We start from the raw sequence: 22,998 nt of genomic DNA, 5'->3' as shown, positions 1-22,998 counted from the left end.
GGAATTGAATCATTATAGTTATAGTACTCCCCACCAAATATCTCCCTGAACTCGACACCTTGTTTACAGAACCCGTACACACTTACCCCTTTCAGCTTGCTACACTCATCCACACACACCCTGTCTGGATTTATGCACCTTTTGTACTCCGGAACTTTCACCATAGAAACCATACCAGGACTATTACATAAAACTCAAGTGTTCTCTTAATCAATTATATTTACATAAAATAAACACAGATCAGAAGAATGACGAGTCATAATAAGAGACCTTAACTAAATGAGTGAATCCTACACAGGAGATATATTCTACCGATGATGTCTTCATAGCAGGAACATTTGCAGAGGGTAGATTAAGAGAGATGGCATAAGGCCACTCCGCATGGGATAGAGCCGAGTGGTTCCACAGCCAGGGCTGATCTGCTAGACATGCAAGAAGGTTACTTGCAAGAATAATAAGACGTTCAAAAGGAAGGGAGGGAATGCATAGATGGTGCCAAATAACTCAGTTCAACACTAAAGGCATAATTACGTCAACACTTGATGCTCCAACACAAATTACTGAAGGTGATCGCTCAATGGAAATAGAAAATAAATCAGACAGAGAAATAACAAGATCGTGACTGACTAATAAACCTTATTCTGGTACATTACCTTTGTCAAGATGGCGGTGTCCTCGTTCAATAGGGTGCCGACGCTGGAGGAAGGAATTAAGGGGATGCCACGACAAAAGTATTCTGGTTCAAATCTCGGGATCGAACACATGGAGGGTACGAGGGACAGGCCAAGGTGAGGACATCTGTCCTTGGTGGAGTTCTGAGCGCTTCTCTCTCTTGACTGCTGTTGCATCATCTATTTCTAACCTGGGGGGTTATGCCTGGGCATCCAGATATATGGCGCAAAGGTCAAACTTCGCCTCGTTTTTCTATAGCGAGCACGTGGCATCCAGTCAGGCTTCGTGGAGAGGTTACCCTGACCAAGCTGAGCGGTGCCAACTCTCTCTTGCCTGGGCTCCCTTGCACGTTGTCTGACGCCGCGGCCGTGCGCCGTCCAGGAAGGCATCTTCGAAGGTCACCTGGATATAAGGCCTTAAGCAGTCATTCTGAGCAGAGAGAAGGATTAAAGGCTTAACCATTTTGGGAATGAAGAAGAGAGTTGACGAAGGGGCAAATGAAAACCCACAGAGTATTTTACTCACTTCTCACTATAAAAAGTGGCACAATATCACAATACTTTATATTAGGAAACAAGTATTCACCAACTAATGTTATGGAGCTCTCCTTACCGAAGCATGGAAGCTGTTAAGTCACTTTTCCCCAAGGATCAAAAATAAACATAAGTAATTTTACAATAACTCACTAGCGGTGCTAGAAACAAGGACAAAATTGAAGTCTGGAGACAAAACCCAACAACAGACAGGCAGTGGTGGAGGCTTAATATAAAGGTGACAATTACAAAAGATGTCAGACTTGACATTCCTCCCTTTTGAGAGTAAAATTACTATCCAAGACTATTTTAAGAATATAACTAAAAAGATTGAGATTTATACAATTCAAGTTAATGTCTCTCAACTCTAGGAGCCGAGGTTGACGCGATAGAGCATCGCGATGGTGTTCTGTGATCCTGAGATTTTCCTCACTTGATGTTAAATGAGGAGAGGATGTAGGACCATCTGAGGAGTTTCTGGTTGGTGAACTCTGCACGGTGGAGGAAACTCAGGGCATGTGGTCAGAGTAGACAACAACATTGTCTAGGCCTTCCAGATACGGGACGGAAATGTAGCACCGTGTTGATTATACTGAATAATTCTTTTCTACTGTAGCCCATCTGAGTTGTGCCCCTTTGAAGAATCCAGAATGATGTAGCTATGGGCAAGAGTCTCTCCAACAGAGGCAAGGAGCAGCACCATCACCACGATTTGTAAAAAAGAACACCACCAAAACCGATGTTGCTGGCATCTACCTGAAGATAGAAAGGTTTTGGTAAGTCAGGAGCTTGTAGAAGTGGCTTTGAAATCATAAATAGTTTTTAGCTGATTAAAGGCCCTGTTATAATTACATGTCCACTTAAAAGGTACTTTGGTTGAAGTTAGAGCAAAAAGTGGAGCAGTGATTATTGAAAAGTTTGGGCAAAATCGGGAATAGTATGACACCATGCCTAAAAATGTCTTAAGCTCTTCCTATTCCTTGGTTCTGATATTCCTGGATGGCACAAATGTTCACATCCTTAGGGACAATAGTGCCACTGCCTCTGATGTGACCAAGATAGTTACCTGACCTTTACCAAAAAGGAGCTCTTTTGCAAGGTTGATGGTCAAGTTTCCTCTCTTAATCTTTCGAAGAGGGAAGTTAGTATTCTCAGGTGTTCTTCCCAGGTAGTGGTTGCTATGACAGTATCGTCCAGGTACACATACACATGGGGGAGTCCCCCGATGATGTCTTGCATAGTCCTCTGAAATGTAGCTGGGGCATTGGTTAGGCCAAATGGCAATACATTATATTCAAATAAACCAAAGGGAGTGATAAACGCTGGAAGCTTCTTTGGCCCTTTCTGTTAGCTTAATCTGGTAGTAGCCTTTCAGTAGGTCTATTTGAGTTAAATATTTGGCATTACTGACAGAATCTATTATATCAGTTATTCTGGGCAATGGGTAAGAGTCTTTGACAGTCTTTAAATTAAGTTTTCTATAATTGGTACACATGTGGTAGGTATTGTTGGCTTTCTTACCAGAATGCATGGAGAAGCCCATGGGGATGTACTGGGCTTATGAGGTTATGTTCCAGTAAGTATTCCACTTCCTGTTTCAAGATAGGCAGATGGCGATGAGATACCCTGTAAAAGATTGTCTGATTGGTTTTGTATTAGGTTCTAGTACCACATCATGCTTTACTTTGGTGCAACTTCCAGGCCTATCTGAGCAAATTGATGCATACTTGCTAATGAGTACACTCAAGTCTTTCTTTTGATTGGGTGAACAGTCTAGGAACTGTGGAAGGGACTTTAGAATCTCTGAATTGTTCATGTCCTTCCAAGACAAAGTAGACTTCACACTGAAATCAGTCTCGTCATCCTCATGGCTCACCTCTGTATCAACTTCGGTAGAGTCTGCATCTCATTCTGTGACCTATGATTAAGAGGCGTTAGTAAGAAAAACTCTGCTTGGCAGATTTACAGTCATGAATTACATGATTAACTATACATGTGGAAGATTCATGATAGGGTTTTATCAAGTTCACATGTACAAGCTGAGTAGACTTACGTCTGTCAGGAGTTGCAATAATATAATTTGTTTTTGTGGTCTGCCTGATAATCTCATAAGGTCCCATGAATTTCTCTCTCAAGGGGAGCCAGGTATGCAGTGATATAACAGCACCTTATCTCCACACTTAAACTCTCTTACCTTTGCCTTCTTGTCATATCTATCCTTCATAAGCTCTTGAGCATGCTGAAAGTTCTTTCGAGCGAAGGCATGGATATACAACAAATTTTCCCCTCCAAGGTCTTCAAGTATTGGGAAGGCTTACCTGATTTTCTTTCCTAGAACCTTTTTTAGTATCTGTTCTTTTATCATGCTTTAGGTTGGACCTGAGGTCTTCGTCCAAACATCATCTCAAATGGAGAAACTCCTGTAGACTCATTTGGTACGCTACGAAGTGTGTACAGAAGCAAGTCTAGGTCTTCATCCCATTCCTTCTCCGTTTCCATTCCGTAGTGTTGTAGCAAATTCTTAAGAGTCTGATGTACTCTCTCTAAGGCCCCATTGGACTGAGGATGATAGGCTGAAGAGAGAACATTAAAGATGTTAAACTGATGGAGAGCACTCTGGAACAATGTACTGGTAAAGTTGGTACCCCTATCACATTGAAGTTCCCTAGGAAAACCAAACAATGTAAAAACTTTAATTAGCTGTTGGATAATGGTTCTAGCAGAGATATTTTTAAGTGGAAATGCTAAAGGGAACCTAGTAGTGGGGCAAAGAACACTTAGTATATATTCATTACGCCGGCTAGTTTTTGGCAAAGGCCCAACACAGTCTATAATTATTTTATCAAAAAGGTGTATTAGGGACCACAATGGGCACTAGAGGGCTGGTGGTATCTTTTTCATTAGGCCTTCCGGTAACTTGGCACACATGACACCTCTCTACGTAAACTCTTTACGTCCATCTTCATTCTGGGCCAGTAGAAATCTTCTAGGAGGCGCCTGTATGTCTTTGTGACGCCTAGATGACTCTCAGCAGAGTGAGCTAATTTCATGATTGAAGATCGGAGGCTGCCAGGTACAACCAGTTGATGACAGTTGCGCCACGAGTCTTTGTCAGTCAGTGTAGGAGACCTGTAATGACGCATGAGGATATTATTCTCTAGATAAAATAAGGGTAACTTATGGCTCTTATCTGAGGGATTTTTAATCTTGTTGAAGCAATCCTTAAGGCTATCATCTGATCTCTAAAGATTGACGAAATCATCATGATGGAGACCAACCAAGTCTGCTAAGCTTGGCGAGGTGTTTGAGGTGTCGTCATCAGTGGGAGCTCCAATTGCAGCTTTAGTAGCAGCAGAACGAGTGGTGGCTTGACAAGGTAGAACTTCCTGTTGGTTCTGCTCATTTTCTTTAACACACACTGGTTGAGAAATAATGAGATTAGGTAAGACAGTTCCTTCAGCTAAATCATTTCCTAGCAGAATATCAGCTTTCTCACAAGGCAAATCTCTATCCAGTAAGGCTACTTCGGTTCTTCCAGTAAAGTAAGGGCAATCTATATACATATTAACCATAGGTAACACTAATTTACTGGATAAATCAGTGATGGTAACATATTTATTAGTAGGCTGGGTCAGAGGTTTCAATTTACCACTTACTATAGTTTGTGACGATCCTGTGTCCCTTAACAACTTTACAGGGTAATTATTGACAGTACCAGAGCAAAGGAAATCCGAGAAGTCATTTGTGACTTGAGAACAATGGAGAGCAATCCTTCTTTGGCTTTTGCTCTGAGTAGTCTCTGGTCTGTTCCCTGCTGTTTGCTGAGAAGGCTGCATAACCTTAGAAAATTGACATCGGGGGGGTTAGGACAGTCTTTTTTATGGCATGTCCCTTCTGTTTACAGAAGGAACAATAAATATTTATACTTGCCTGATCTGTAGAGTTATGTTTCTTGACCTTATGGATGAGGTGATATTCATCAGCAAGAAGAGCCGCTTTCTTCCCCTCCTTCTCCTGCCGTTCTCTGATGTACATAGAAATGTTGGAAGGAATTCTCCTCAAAAACTCCTCTAGTACCATTAAGTTCTGTAATTGTTCCAAGGTAGTTATGTTTTCAGATTCTAACCATTTTTTAAACTGTTTTAATTTGACCTGAAACAATTCCAAATAAGTTTGAGTGGTTCCTTTTATGGAGTTCCTGAACATTTGTCTATACCCTTCAGCTGTAATGGTATAGGCATCAAGGACAGCTTTCTTCAGGACATAGTAATCTCGTTCCTCTAACATTTGCGAAGCTATATGAGCAGCCTTGCCTTTCAGTGCACTCCGAATGAGTAGAACATATTGTTCTTCTGGCCAATGCAAGGTTGTGGCTGTGTCCTCAAAAATACCAAAGAACACGTCTGGTTCTTTTTCATCAAACGGGGGTAGTAGTTTAAGAGCCTTAGTGAGGGAAAAACATTCGCCAAGCTCTCTCTCTTTACCTTTCTCGTCCAACCTGATATTGGCTAGCTGTCTCTCCATCTCTATCTTTTCTTCTCTTTCCTGTCGTTCCAAAGCTATCATCCTTTCTTTCTGCTCATATTCAGCTTGACGAGCTGCCTTTTTCTCTCTCTCCAATTCAAGCTGCAACTTGAGCTTCACCAATTCTGGATCCTCTATAGCCTCAGCTACGCCTCTCCCTAATGTAAGGGGCCGAAGGGAAGCAGTTTCTTCTGATGAAACAGAAGCTTTGGCTACCAGGAAATGCAAAACTCTACCCAGCAGTTCCGCTTTCACCATGGAGGGCAATACAGGAATACCTGCTTGCTCAGCAATCTTTCGCAGGTCGTTTTTCTTGGCATCTTTCAACGATAAGAGGTGCCCGTGAGGGTCCTCAAAAAACTTCTCCATGTTGAAAGACATGGTGGATCACGAAAAGCACTTTTGGTCCACTACGAGCACTATCCGAGTCACTGTCACCGAATCACTGCATCACTATCGCTAAACCACTGAATCACCAATGGCTAAACCGCAGAAGTATTAAATCTCTATCCCTTTATGGGTTGATTCACCGAATCACTAAGCACTAGGTCAATAAATCACCGAATCATAGCACAGGGTCAATAAATCACCGAATCACTAAGCACTAGGTCAATAAATCACCGAATCACTAAGCACTAAGCACTAGGTCAATAAATCACCGAATCAGGTCTAAGCACTAGGTCAATAAATCACCGAATCACTAAGCACTAGGTCAATAAATCACCGTCAATAAATCACCGAATCATCACTAGGTCAATAAATCACCGAATCACTAAGCACCAGGTCAATAAATCACCGAATCACTAAGCACTAGGTCAATAAATCACCGAATCACTAAGCACTAGGTCAATAAATCACCGAATCACTAAGCACTAGGTCAATAAATCACCGAATCACAGCACTAGGTCAATAAATCACGAATCACTAAGCACTAGGTCAAATCACGTCAAATCACTAACACTTACTGTCACGGGTATGAATATATTCCCACTTTAAAGAAATATATACTAATAGACAATAAAGATTTCACCGAACTGCCTCTGAACGTTACCCTAACGAAAGCACAGAAACAAGACACGTCACTAAGTTTTACGAAACTATCACTAACTACGCACGATGCACTAGTTAACGTCACCTTTCACAAAAACTCACTTAAGTATACAAGAACCACTAATTAACATACACTGGAGGTAGCACAACGTTACTTTCACTAAACTATCACTTTACTATGCAAAATACACTAAGGAACGTACACTGAGGTTGTACAAAGTCACCTTCACAAAAATCACTTAACAAAGCACTAGGAAAACGCGTTCCTTGGTTCTCGTATTCTGTAAAAGAGGGACAGTAATCCCTGAGGGAAATTAATCCCTGAATGATGAGAGGGGATGGTTACCCTAAGTGGTCCAATATGTCTGGGGTGACTAAAGAACGCAATAGCGATAGTCAGCAATGTCAAGGCAACAGAACGGCGACCAAGTACCGATTCCTTGCACTGCACTTCCTCCAAACAATCGGCAAGAGGGGATGAGTACCCTGTGAAGGAAATTAATCCAGAAGCATTCCAATACGTCTGGGGTGACTAAGGACCGCAAAAATGCGATAGTCGGCAACGTCAAGGCAACAGAACGGCGACTAAATACCGATTCCTTGCGCTGCACTTCCTCCGAACTATCAGTAATACTTGCGATGACGTATACAATACGGCACCTTGATCGCAGAAGGGAGAGCTCAACAACGGTGGAGGTATTACAATTGATTGTACATTAACGGAAATTCACAAAATTCGATCACTACACTAACGAGCTTAAATCACTTCATATCACTTCATATCACTTAATATCACTTAATATCACTTCAGATCCCGGTCAGGCCCCCACTGTAGTGAATTTCCGTTTTTTCCTGATGTTAACCTCTTTCTTTGGCTTTAGTTGTCACTCGTGATCGAAAAATTATTATATGCCTCCAATGGTTACCGTAGGATAGATACAACCATAAGTACAATCAAAAGTATTTTACTCACTTCTCACTATAAAGAGTGGCACAATATCACAATACTTTATATTAGGAAACAAGTATTCACCAACTAAGGTTATGGAGCTCTCCCTTACCGAAGCATGGAAAGCTGTTAAGTCACTTTTCCCAAGGATCAAAAATAAACATAAGCAATTTTACAATAACTCACTAGCGGTGCTAGGAAAACAAGGACTAAAATTGAAGTCTGGAGACAAAACCCAACAACAGATGGCAGTGGTGGAGGCTTAATATAAAGGTGACAATTACAAAGATGTCAGGACTTGACATTATATATATATATATATATATATATATATATATATATATATATATATATATATATATATATATATATATATATATATATATATATATATATATATACATACATATATATATATATATATATATATATATATATATATATATATATATATATATATATATATATATATATATATATATATACATATATATATATATATATATATATATATATATATATATATATATATATATATATATATATATATATATATATATATATATGACTTTTTTTATCACATCACCGTGATTCATATTCAGTCAGTAAGCTACAAACGTCCTTTAATATCCAATTCGTTCTACCTCGGAAATAATATATTTTCATATATGATACCGAAGGGGAATTTTTTTAGTTGATAATAAATTCGTCGTCTTGTGGGCTCGAACGAGCGAAGACAAGAACTCAGGACTACAGTGGACGCATTTTAACCCACGCGGCCAGCAAGTGAGGTATAAGTGGATATCGTCTTCCCCTATACAAATCGCCCGTCGAACTCAGGTGTTTGTATTTGGAGACGATATTCACCCACCTCTGCCATGCTAACCACGTAGTGCGTTTGTCGCACGCAGCCATATTATGACTTTTTTTATCACATCACCGTGATTTATATTCAATCAGTAAGCTACAAACGTCCTTTAATATCCTATTCGCTCTACCTCGGAAATAATAGCTTACTTATTGAATATGAATCACGGTGATGTGATAAAAAAAACCCGTAGGCGTAACTCCCAGATGAACGACAGACCTATAATGATACGATAAGCTGCAAAGAATCTTTTAATATATGCTGAAGACCTCATTATGACTTACGAGGTTAAATAATCAAGACAGATTACAAAACATGGCGTTTCCTCTTTAAGATTCCCATTGAAGCGTAACTGGAACAGATAGGAACGGGAATGGGCTAAATGTCGCCTAATAAGGTAACAGAAGTCAGTTAGAAATTATTATTATTATTATTATTATTATTATTATTATTATTATTATTATTATTATTATTATTATTATTCAGAAGATGAAGAACCCCATTCATATAGAACAAGCCCACCAAAGGTGCCAGTGTCTTGAATTCAAGCTTCCAAAGAATATTACGGTGTGGTGTTCATTAGGAGGAAGTAAGATGAGATAAGGGGAAATACAGAAAGAAGAGATCTGCTTAACATATATATATATATATATATATATATATATATATATATATATATATATATATATATATATATATATATATATATATATATAAAGCAAAATAAAGTTTTCACATGATGTCGGTAAGCCTGAGACATTTTAAGTGGACATTTGAAGTGAATTGAATATAAAATTTAGGCCAGAGGCCAATGTTCGGGATATATGGGGTCTTTCAGCGCTGCAAAAGGACATTGAGGGGAAAAAATGTTTGAAAGGTGTAACAGTAAGGAAATCTCGCAATTGCACTATGAAACCATTGCTAGGACAGGGTGGAAAGAAAGATGGAAGAAAGAGAATATGAACGGAGGTACAATAAAAAGGATAAAAGGGGTTGCAGCTAAGGACTGAGGGGACGTTACAAAGAACATTAAGCAATGCATAAAACGTACCGTGTGAGGTGCACTGACGGCACTGACACCCAACAGGGTCTTGTTTATATTCTACCACTGTTGCCAAAGCGCAGAGAAAAAAGGAATATAAGCGGGAGATATGAACATAACAATTAATTGCACACTCTGCAAGCACGAGGAACCAGATTCGCAGATTTAGTTCTGAATTTTTAAATCGTATTTCTCAGCAATAAAAACTTGTCAAGAGTATATTCTTTTCCTTTATCACTTTACACATTTTCACTGATTCACAAAACGAACAATTCGTTAATTTTCGACGTAATGACAATCTTGGAAACATAAATATCAATATGTAATAAATAGATCGGCTACCAGATTCAATTCTTTTTGCTTACCTCGTTGGCTGAAAAAATTCCCTACCATAAAAATTGTCTAGGAAAGAAATACGAGTACGTGACAAATACAGCAGAGTACTGAGTAGAGTTACAATTACGGCCGTAGATCACTTTGTCATTCATTAATTCAAAAGTACTACAAGGCTTGTTCTCAAGATCGCTGACATTATGCCATTATGACGATCATCTGATATAAGGAAAGATGTATTGTAATTTATAAGAACATTCTGGTATGTGAGTTTTTGTGTGTGTGTGTGTGTGTGTTTATGCTAGCAGCCCGGCGAAATAAGAGAGAGAGAGAGAGAGAGAGAGAGAGAGAGAGAGAGAGAGAGAGAGAGAGAGAGAGAGAGAATAAAACCTTTTGGCAGCAAGAAAAAGAAAATATTGTCTAGAGACAAGAATCAGAGAGAGAGAGAGAGAGAATCTAAGAGAGAATAAAAGAGAGAGATTGTCTAGAGAGAGAGAGAGAGAGAGAGAGAGAGAGAGAGAGAGAGAGAGAGAAAGAACGCAAATAATACAAGGAAATGAAGGCGCCCTGAGTTGGGAGTTCACACAGTTTGCTGTTGATAATAAAGTGTAAATGTTTAAAAGCAAACAATGCAGGCGAACCTTGCTGAACAAACATAAAACTCTCTCTCTCTCTCTCTCTCTCTCTCTCTCTCTCTCTCTCTCTCTCTCTCTCTCTCTTGTGATTACCGCCTTGGCTAAGCCCTTCGGCTGAAGTGTTTTGAAGGATCCTATAACCAATCCCTCCAGGCTTATTAAACAAGGATGTCAACACATGAGGCCTTTCCTTAACTTTCATCTTCCTGCTGTTTCTTCATTTCCTGAAAACAGAAGCTCACTCCTTTTTTTCTCTTGTCACTTTCATAACCCTCATTTACTTGTCACTTTCATCACCCTCATTTACATTTCTCTTGTCACTTTCATAACCCTGATTTACTTTTTCTTGTCACTTTCACCCTGATTTACTTTTCTCTTGTCACTTTCATCACTCTGATTTACTTTTCTCTTGTCACTTTCACCCTGATTTACTTTTCTCCTGTCACTTTCATCACCCTGATTTACTTTTCTATGGTCACTTGCATCACCCTGATTTACTTTTCTCTTTTCAGTTTCATCACCCTGATTTACATTTCTGTTTTCACTTTCGTCACCTTGAGTTACTTTTCTCCTGTCACCTCCATCACCTTCACTTACTTTCTCTTGCTACTTTCGTCACCCTGATTTTTTATGGCCACTTTCATAAGTCTGATTTACTTTTCTCTTGTCACTTTCATCACTCTGATTTATTTTTCTCTCTCCACTTTCATCAACCTGATTTACTTTTCTCTTGTCACTATCATTACCTAATTTACTTTCCTCTTGATACTTTCATCAACCTCAATACACTTCTCTTGCCACTTTCTTCTCCCTGATTCACTTGTCTCTTGTCGTTTTCATGAACTTCATTTACCTTTCTCTCGCCACTGTCATCACCCTGATTTACTTTTCTCTTGTCACTTTCGTCACCCTCATTTACTTTTCTCTTGATACTTTCACCACCCTAATTTACAATTCTCTTGCCACTGTCATCACCCTGACTTACTTTTCTCTTGGCACTTTCATCACCCTGATTTAATTGTTCTCTTGCCACTTTCATCACCCTGATTTACTTTTCTCTTACCACTGTCATGAACCTGATTCACTTTTCTCTTGTCGCTTTTGTTACCCTCATTTACTTTTCTCTTGATACTTTCATCACCCTCATTTACAATTCTCTTGCCACTGTCATCACCCTGATTTACTTTTCTCTTGTCACTTTCATCACCCTGGTTTACTTTTCTCTTGTCACTTTCATCACACTTATTTACTTTTCTCTTGTTACTTTCATCACCCTGATTTACTTTTCTCTTTCCACTTTCATCACCCTGATTTACCTTTCTCTTGTCACTTTCTTTACCCTCATTTACTTTTCTCTTGTCACTTTCATAACCCTGATTTACGAAGTAAAATATCGTTCTTGCAAAGACTCTTTACAATGTACTTTTTTCCGTCACTAAACCTCTCACTTCATTGCCTAAGACGTTACAATTTTCATTTTTACTTTCATGTTCGCTCTATCTATTTAATATCCCATCCTAGCATTTGGCATACCAGTAATCTCCTTTCACTCATTAATCTTAAATCCTAGTTTATCCATGTTTGCACTTTCAAACGTGTACAGAGATCGGGGAAGTAATACTGATGGTCTGCCGTCAGGGAGGGAGGGACGCAATTTAATCTAACTGGTTTTAAGATTTCAATTTAGTGTGAAATGTTAAAAAGAAAAAAAATGCACTAGACAAACATCATTGAAGTATAAAAGAATGCTTAATGCTATCACACAAAAATGTAGGAGAGGGTGTTTATATACTCGTATTTTTCCTAATGTATCAAAAGAACTTTTATACGTGAACAAATTAGGGTAAAATTCTCAAGTACCCAAAAAACAGTATAAGGAAACATCAAAAATAAGCTTCAGAGTTATTCTGCAATCAGACAAAAACACGCCCCTTCCCTCTGAGGATACAGTGATAAAAATTCTTGAAAATTCCGCTACAGAAGTTTGAAAGCCTACTCATTGCCTAAAATTGTCTCATCATTTTCTCTTGAATACCCTAAAACTGCACTCTAATGATTTAACGATCAGTGCCAAGGAAAAAACAGTTTAAAGAGAACTTTCCGCTTCAACTGGTTGCAAATCGAAGAGGAAATTTGTCTTAACTTTCAGTGACTTGCGAAGGTGATTGGCCTAATGACAGCTGTTTTGGGAGACGCCATCTCCTGTTGGTGTTCAGCAGAATCACAAAATCGCTTCGAATATAATGATGACTAAATTGTCTAAAAATAAAATTGATGGTATTGTCGCAAGCATCAATTTGCGTCAATCGTTTTCCCGTTCTGGTAGGGCCGATCAATATTGATTAAAATTTTCACTGTCAGTGCAGATATGAAATTTACAGACCACATTCATGAAAATCATGGGAAATTAACTGACTTGAACGCTTAACTTACAGATTTCCTAATATTATGGAAAATATCTAAATTGAAGGTCGTTTTGAAAACTGGGAAGGGATACTCGTTTCCTAAGCCATATTTCAACCTTGTGTCAGGGAGAGAGGTGAAGAGATTTTCCATGTGCTACAATTCTTTCAGAAGAATTATATTATCTTGATCTACAATAAAAAGAAAACCTATCGTTTTCTAGCCCAGAGAATGAAGTAAATTTTGCTTGCCTTATTTTGTTCTATCTCTCTATCTATCTATTACTTATCTATTTTATATACCTTTTACGTATTCTTTCCGAGGTCTTCATATTGACCCTCTCTTGGTCCTCATACAAGGCAAATTCTTTATTTTTCGGTTAGAGCTCACTGCTCTTGGTGAACAATTTTATCCGATAAGTCGCAGATGGACTCTTGAAAGTATTCATAACAGACACGGCCATTGCATGGTCGGATATTTACAACGAGTACGAGCTTCGGATTGCGGTCAACATGAAACGGAGAAGCCAGTCAATCTCTGCTTTTATATGGAACACAAACAAGTAAAAAATGCGCCGAAGTTTCTTCGGCGCAATCGAGTTTTCTGTACAGCGTATCATCGAGGCCTAATTTGGACCACCGAAATTAGATCTATCTTTCGGTGGTTTCGGTATAATGCTGTATGAGCTGCGGCCCACAAAACTTTAACCAGGGCCCGGCTGGTGGCCTGTCCTATATCGTTGCCAGACGCACGATTATGGCTAACTTTAACCTTAAATAAAATAAAAAACTAATGAGGCTAGAGGGCTGAAATTTGGTACGTTTGATGATTGGAGGGTGGATGATCAACATACCAATTTGCAGCCCTCTAGCCTTAGTAGTTTTTAAGCTCTGAGGGCGGACAGAAAAAGTGTGGACAGAAAAAGTGCGGACGGACAGACAAAGCCGGCACAATAGTTTTCTTTTACAGAAAATTAAAATGTGGAAGCTCACTTGGAGGTACGCAAGAAGGAAGGCTACTATCTGCAATATTACGAGTCCATGAGCATGAAAAGGACAAACACGTAATTCTGTGCATTTATTTGAGCCTTGAAAATGTTACTGTTCTGCAGGCAATTGCTAGTGGATGCTCACCTAGAGTTACGCCATAAAGAAGGTTATCATCTGCAATATTAGGGGTTAATAATCATGATATGAAGCAACCCATAATTTTACCCGTTTATTTTAGCCTTAAAAATGTAACTGTTCTGAAGACAATTACTTGTGGATGGTCACCCAGAGTTACGCCAAAAAGGCTATTATCTACCATATTGAGTCAATAAACATGAAATGAAGAAACCCATAATTCTGTGTGTTTCTTAAGCCTTAAAAATGTAACCGTTCTAAAAACAATTGCTGATGGATGCTCACCTACAGTTACACAATAAAGAATGCTATTATCTGCAATATTATGAGTCAACAAACATAAAGCGAAGTAACCCGTAATTTTACGCGTTTATTTAAGCCGTAAAAATGTGATATTTCTAAACTCAATGAACAGTGGAAGTTCACCTCGAGTTACGCAAAAAAGAAGGTTATCATCTGCTAAATTATGTCAGCAAACATGAAATGACATAACAAAATCCTGTGCAATTATTTGGGCTTTATAAATATAACAGTTCTAACAACAATTCTTAGTGGGTGTTCTCATAGAGTTACGCCAAGAATAAGGTTATTATCTGCAATATTACGAGTCCACGAGCATGAAATGACGTTGCCCGCAATTCTGTGCATTTATTTGGGCATTAAAAGTGCAACAATTCTAAAAGCAATTCCTAGTGGATGCTCACCTAGAGTTACGCCAGAAATGTTATTATCTGCAGCATTATGAGTCAGTAGACATGCAATGACGTGATTCGCAATTCCAAGAGCTCATTTGAGCTTTAAAAACGCAACAGATCTGCAAATAATTTCAAGAGGATGCTCCCCCGGCGTTACGCCAAATAGGGTATTATCTGCAATATCACGAGTCAGTAAATATGGAACGAAGAAACCAGTAATTGCTTGATTTATTCGGGCATTAAAAACGTAACAGTTCTAAAAACAATTAACAATGTATGTTCACATACAGTTACGAAAAAACTATGCTTCTATCTGCAATTCTATTTCAACACTGCACCCACCTAAATCTCCATCGAAAATTCAGCCAAAATAATGAAAACAAGAAAACCAGTTTTCGACCACAAAAGACATTGCCCCCATTTCATCTTTGTAATTTATGATTCACTGGCGATGATCTTGAATTCAAATTTTCAATGCTATTCAGCAAAAACTCAACCCAGACAAACAAATAATTCCAATTATAATAAATTCCAGAAATAAAATGATTTCACTCACCGCCGTTGGAATGTTCTGCTGTTTTGTTGGCTTCGCTGTAACCTGTCAAAGAGTCAGGAGATTAGAAACGCTTTTTCAAAAATGAGTCTAGGTCAGAATAACAACTGCAATGTCATCTGCTCAAATAGTGATATATATATATATATATATATATATATATATATATATATATATATATATATATATATATATATAAATAGTATATATATATATATATATATATATATATATATATATATATATATATATATATATATATATATATATATATATATATATATATATATATATATATATATATATATATATATATGAGAGGTCTTGAGAGAATGCTTGGCTGGTGTCTGGCACACATCCTGATTATGAAAACTGTGCGAGCGTCAAATGGGTCAGATATTCTTGAGACATGAGAATATCCCTGCCAGGCAACAAGACTTTGTGAGTTTGTTCGTCGGAAATGTCTGGGTTCCGGAGAATTCATTCAAATGTGAGATTTTTGGGCGGAGCCCAGGTGTGAAGGTGGTAGTCACCAAACAAATTATCATTTGAAGATCAACACCGAGATTGATAGAAGCCTTCGGTGAAGGCTCTGTAGTTCGAGACCAGTCGATTGAGACTGCGAACATTGCTGTTTGGAGGTAGGAAACATTTAAGATTTCCCAAACTGTAGATTGTTCTTTTCATTTAACATATATCTCATTTGTATCTGGCTCTTTTTACAATGTGCGTACTTTATAAGTAACATGGGAGGAATTCCCATTTCTTTATTTTTATACATTTGTTTAATAAAGGTTTTATTTGACTTCTTCAGATGTTTCGCTGAGGAAGAGCCATAAGATGTATGTACTCATTGGGGGAATATACTGGACTTTGACTTATTTTGACCTATTGTGGGGAAATTATTTAGAGAGAATAATTAGTTGAATATAGTGGTCCTTAATATATTTGATCATCTGGTGAACATTAGTATTCCATTTTATTTCATCTCTTGTTCCTTGCAATCCAGTTATGTTAGATTATTATCAAATAAATTATTCCAGGTAATGCTTGTTTCGCTATAGACCTGAGAGAGAGAGAGAGAGAGAGAGAGAGAGAGAGAGAGAGAGAGAGAGAGAGAGAGAAGTATATCTTAGTTTAACCAGACCACTGAGCTGATTAACAGCTCTCCTAGGGTTGGCCCGAAGGATTAGATTTATTTTTACGTGGCTAAGAACCAATTGGTTACCTAGCAACGGGACCTACAGCTTATTGTGGAATCCGAACCACAAGATAGCGAGAAATGAATTTCTATCACCAGAAACAAATTCCTCTTGTTCTTCACTGGCCGGTCGGAGATTCGAACTCGCGACCAACAGAGTGGTAGCTGAGAACGGAACCCGCTCACCCAGCGAGGACTAGAGAGAGAGAGAGAGAGAGAGAGAGAGAGAGAGAGAATGTGTGTGTGTATGTACAAATGTACGTCGCCAGTAGCCACTCTGAGGCGGTCACTATCGAGCTACCAGTAGATGGGACTTCTTGACTTTTAGCAAAGGTAAGCTTTGATGGGATTACTCTTTGTATATATATATATATATATATATATATATATATATATATATATATATATATATATATATATATATATATATATATATATATATATATATATATATATATATATATATATATATATATATATATATATATATATATATATATATATATATATATATATATATATATATATATATATATATATATATAGTAATATATATATATATATATATATATATATATATATATATATATATATATATATATATATATATATATATATATATATATATATATATATATATATATATATATATATATATATATATATATATATATATATATATATATATATATATATGTGTGATCTTGAGCGCTTATCTGATTGTATATTTTATTTTACTCACTTGCTCTACTTCCATAATCGCTTGTACGCATGACCTCAAAAAGAAATTGAGGAACAGATAACAGCAACCAACCCAGGCAAGGTGAAAGAAGCGCTTAGCAAAGGAACCTTGAAAAATCTAAAAGAATTACGAGACTGTTTGCAAACAAAGTCAAATCCTTCACTGCAGTCCTTTGGCTAAGGACTTCCTTCTAAAGAGATTCTGTCATCAAGGAACGTTCACTATATACAATTTAGGCCGAAGGCCGAGCCTATGAGGTCATTCAGCTCTGAAAGGAAAATTGAGAGTAAAAGGTCTGAAAGGTGTAACAGGAGAAAAACCTCGTAGTTGCTCTATGAAACAATTGTTAGAAAAGGGTGGAAAGTAAGATGGAAGAAAGCGAATGTGAATGAAGGTACAGTAAAAAAGGAACGGAAGGATTTGCAGCCAGGGGCCGAAGGGACGCTGCAAAGAACCTTAAGTAATGCCTGACAGAAAATCTCAAATGAATCATATACAACATGGACTGTGCAAATAAAAAAAAAAAATTAGTAAATAATCCAGAACATTTTCATCTTCCCTAAATAATTTCTCAAGACAAAGGAACGTTATCTTTACCCATACTATTAAACGTAAAACCTCACGTTTAATGCGGATAATTGAGACAAAAAAGCAAGTGGGATATCTACATCCATAAACCATATCAAAATGAATGGATGTATATCTAAAGAGAAAATGTCTTTATTCTTACATCTAAAACTCAGACGTCAGTAGATGCACCATCCAAAATCTTAGAAGCAAAGGGAAAGAAAACCATTGAGCTGTACCGTCGGATGATCTAAGATTTCCACACGCCAGAATATGACAAGAGGTTGCCTGACGGGAGCTAAGAAGCTTTCATTTATACGACATTTCGACCTTCAAGCCAAGTACTGTGACACTTTGATCATTTAGCTCTTAAGACGGTGAAAAAGAGCAACATTGCAAGCAAAACACGACAGCAATGTCGCAAGCCAGATGTGAGTAATATTTCAAGCAATTTCGCAAACAAGACATGAGAACAATTTCACAAGTAAGATACGAGAGCAATATCACAAGCAAGACATGACAGCAACATTGCAAGCAGAATATGGGAGAAAAATTGCAAGCAAGATATGAGAGCAATATTGGAAGCAAGATATGGGGCAATATCGCAAGCAAGATATGAGGGTAATATTACAAGCAAGATAAGAGGTCAGTATTGGAAGCAAGAGTTGAGAGCAATATTGCAAGCTAGATATGAGAGATATATTGGAAGCAAGATATGAGAGTAACATTTCAAGCAATATGTGAGAGCATTATTGCAAGTAGCATGAGAGCAAAGACATAAGCAAGACATGAGAACAATTGCAAGCATGATATGAAAGCAATATTGCATGGAAGATATGAGAGAATCATAACAAGCAAGATATGAGAGCAATATTTCAAGCAAGATATGAGTGTAATGTCGCAAGAAAGATATGAGAGCAAAATTGCAAGTAAGATATGAGAGCAATATCACAAACAAGATATAACAGCAGTATCACAAGCAAGATATGAGAGCAATATTGCAAGCAAAACGTGAGAGCAATATTGCAAGGAAGACAGGAGAGGAATATTACAAGCAAGATATGAGATATGAGAGGAACATTGCAAGCAATATATGAGAGCAGCATTACAAGCAAGAAATCAAGAGAAATATTGCAAGCAAGAAATTAGAGCAATATTACAAGCAAGATATGAGAGCAATAATTCAAGCAAGATATGAGAGCAATATTGAAACAAGATGTGGGAGCAATATTGCAAGGAAGATATGAGAGCAACATTGCAAATAGAACATGAGAACAATATCACAAGCAAGATATCAGAGCAATATTGCAAGCCAGATATGAGCAATATCATAAACAAGACATGAGAGCTATATTGAAAACAAGATAAAAAAAGTTGCAAGCAAGATATGAGAGCAATACTTCAAGCAAGACACGAAAGCAAAATTGCAAGCAAGGCCGGAGAGGGATATTACAAGCAAGATATGAGAGCATTATTGCGATATGGAAATAAGAGAAATATTGCAAATTAAGAAATCAGAGCAATATTACAAGCAAGATATGAGAGTAATATTGCAAGTGAGATATGACAGCAATACCACAAGCCTGATATGAAACCAATATTGGAAACAAGATATAAATGTAATATGGTAAACAAGATATGAGAGCACTATTTGCAAGAAATGAGAGGAATATCGCAAGCAAGGAGTGGGAGCAATATTGCAAGCAATATATGAGAGTAATATTACAAGCAAGATGTGAGGACAGTATTGCAAGAAATATTTGATAGGAATATCGCGAGCAAGATGTAAGAGGAATCTCATAAGCAAGAAATGAGAGGAATATTGCACACAAGATGTGAGAGTAGTATTTCAAGAAATACATGAGAGCACTATTGCAAGCAAGATATAAAAAACAAGGTTGCAAGCAAGATACGAGGGCAATATTGCAAGCAAGATGTAAGAGCAACATTGCAAGCAAGATATGAGGGAAATATTGCAAAATAGATATAAGAGCAATATGGCAAGCAAATATGAGAGCAATTACAAGGCAGATATGAGAGCAATATTACAAGCAAGTTAGGAAAGCAATAATGCAAGCAAGATACTAGCGCAATATGATAAGCAAGATATGGGAGCAATATTGCAAGCAAGATATGTAAGCAATATTACATGCAAGATATGAGAGCAATATGACAAGCAAGATATTTAGAGCAACATTGCAAGCAAGGTATGAGATCAGAGTTGCAAGCAAGATATGAGATCAATACTGTAAGAAAGATATGGAAACAATATTTTCAAACAAGATATGGGAGCAATATTGCAAACCGGATATGAAAACAATTGGAAGTAAAATATGAGATCGATATTGCGAGCAAGATATGAAAGCCATTGAAGTGAGATATGCGAGCAATATTACAAATAAGATATGAAAGCAATTGCAAACAAAATATGGGAGTAATATTGCAAATAAGATATGAAATCAATTTCAGGCAAGATATTGGAACAATATTCCAAATAAGATATGAAAGCAATGCGAGCAAAATATGGGAGCAATATTGCAAATAAGACATGAAAGCAATTGCAAGCCAGATATGGGAGCAATATTGCAAATAAGATATGAAAGCAATTGCAAGCAAAGTAGAAGGAGGACACGAATGTAATAAAAGGAAAAATGCAACACTGTTGTATCCACGCCTCCCGTACTGGTGTATTTCTCCCCTTGGTTGTGAGAATGATTTCGAAAAACTTCAATTATTTTTGTCGTAAATTTGTCATTTTCAGTTTTCTGTAAAAGACAACTATTGAGATGGCTGTTTGTGTTAGAAAATAGTGTTAACACTTTTTCTAATTCTTTGTATATATTTATTTATTTACTAATATTTTTGTTTTCATATTCTATATGGCGCCCAACGATAAATTTAATAAGCGAGTAAATTTAATAAGCAAGTAAATTGTTGCGATGTATGGTATTTACAGTTAACGGTGTCCGCCCATTTTCTTTACTCTATATGTTAATTACTGTACTTTGCGGCTAAAGGGTCAAACGTGATTTTTTTAAGCGTTCTTTCCTTAACTTTTCTCGTAGAGTGGTAATAATATTAATTTGTTTTTTGCTCGTGCCAGTGACTTTTCTGTGTTATTTAACTGTATACTGTTCGAGAATATCGTCTATAAGCATTCGATGTGGTCATATTTTGGCACATGCATCATGTTTCTTGTTGGGGGATCTTTTCGGACAGATATATCTAGTTTCTATTTTTTACAATGTTTTTTGCAGGACATACTGTATGTGCTGAATTTGTTTCTGTAGCGTTAGTTTATGTATTTTCGTACTGACGTTAATTTCTCGGTATCAAGTAACGCGTTCTTGATCGCTTCAAAATGATATTATCGACAGCAGATTGCTGAGCATTGTAATGCCTTTTACGATAATTGTAATGATTTTGGCGATATAGTTGCGTATTAGTTAACTTAATATGTGTTGTATTAAGTTATATGCTGTTCGAGGTTTTGATCTATAAGCATACGATGTTGTCATATTCAGGCACTTGCATCGTGCTTATTGGTGGATTTTTTTCCGGATAGGCGTATCTAGTCTTTTTACAGCACAATAGTTTTTGTAGGGTGTACTGTGTGTGCTATACTTATTAATGTAGCATTATTTTGTGTATATTCTTGCTCATTAACTTCTCAAATATGTCAGATGTCAAATTTCTTATCGCCACAAGGGGTCATTGTCGGCAGCAGATTACTAAACGTTGTAATGCTGTTCGCGATCATTGTAATGAGTTTGGCGAAATTGTTAGGAATGAGTACATTAACACTTTGAAATCACTAAGGGTGAAAGTAGAAGATTTTAATCAGAAGATAGCCGAGCATATATTTAATGAAAAAGGTGAGGGGGCATTGACAAAGGAATTTGAGGTCAATGAAGAATATGATGTACTTATAAGCACTTCGTTAGCAAGTTTGCATGCTTTGAATACAGACGTGTCCGGTAATTCAGGATCAGAAACTGGTATTAACAAGGTCTCTTCCTTAAAGATGCCAGAGATTCCATTGCCAGTGTATTCTCATTTAAAGGGGGAAAGCATTGAACGCTTTTTTAGAGATTTTGAAGACATCACTGCAAAGATGAAACTTGATTCGTATAGTAAGTTAGTCTTGTTGCAGAAACAGTTAAAAAATGAAGCACTTACCTTGATTCAGTCGTTAAGTATTGAAGATAGGAAGTATGAAAGTGGTAAAGCTTTGTTGCTTAAAGCATTTGGTTCATCAGATGATATGAAACATGATGCAATGAAGTTGTTGACAGAATTACACATGGGTTATGATTCAGATCCATATAAGTTTATCAGCGACATGCGTATGGCTATGGACTCCTTTAAGAGTTTGAAAATGTCAACCAATGATGTGTTGCAGTATTTTTTTCTTAAGGCCATGAATGATAAATTTAGGGATCATTTAACTGAAGTTACAAGAACCACTAATCCAACAGTTGAGGTAATACATGAGAACATTTTTGAGGTGGTAAAGAGATATGCAAACTCCCAACAGAGTTTTTAAATCTAAACAGTCTGCCACAAACAAAGAATCTAGTGCTTCAAATGTTAAATCTCTTAATGTAACCCTCAAGAAAAGATAAACCTGAAGCAATGTGTATTATGTACTACAAATAATGTACATGCTACTCATGCAATTTTTAATTGTGAGAAATTCCCTAATGCAAAGGCAAAGACAAACAAGTTGAAAAGCCTTAAACGTTGTCACAAATGTACTGGCAATCATGATGCTTCGAAATGCAATTTCAACTTTAAATCAAAATGTAAATATTGTTCTGATTTGCATTTCTCTTTCCTGTGTATGTTCGAGAAAACTGAACAAAAAACACAAGCAGCAAAAGGAATACACACTACCAATAATGGAATGAGCCATGTAACGAAGAGTCAGTCAAACGTAGTTTTACCTACGTTTACAGTCACTCTACCAAATGGAAATGCCATCAGATGTTTGAAAGATGGTGGATCCCAACTTTCATTTGTAACAGATGAAATTGCTGGTATTTGTAATTGTAATGTCTTGCAAAACCATTTTCTCGTAACCGTTAATGGTTTTAATGGGTCCAAA

At 37.1% G+C, this 22,998-nt stretch overlaps 1 protein-coding gene across 1 annotated transcript; it reads right to left on the bottom strand.

Annotated features, from left to right (window-relative positions):
• Positions 1-10,942: 10,942 nt before the first annotated feature.
• Positions 10,943-17,339, bottom strand: LOC136837884 (high mobility group nucleosome-binding domain-containing protein 5-like). The gene is made up of 3 exons (XM_067102770.1): positions 17,325-17,339; positions 11,659-11,979; positions 10,943-11,212 (listed from the first exon to the last, which is right to left on the bottom strand). Exons 1-3 carry the CDS (start codon positions 17,337-17,339, stop codon positions 10,943-10,945), a joined length of 606 nt encoding a protein of 201 aa, XP_066958871.1.
• Positions 17,340-22,998: the final 5,659 nt, after the last annotated feature.

The sequence above is a fragment of the Macrobrachium rosenbergii genome, unplaced genomic scaffold (genome assembly GCF_040412425.1).
Source record: "Macrobrachium rosenbergii isolate ZJJX-2024 unplaced genomic scaffold, ASM4041242v1 13875, whole genome shotgun sequence".
NCBI lineage: Eukaryota > Metazoa > Arthropoda > Malacostraca > Decapoda > Palaemonidae > Macrobrachium > Macrobrachium rosenbergii.
This window is presented reverse-complemented; position numbering and strand designations above follow the sequence as displayed.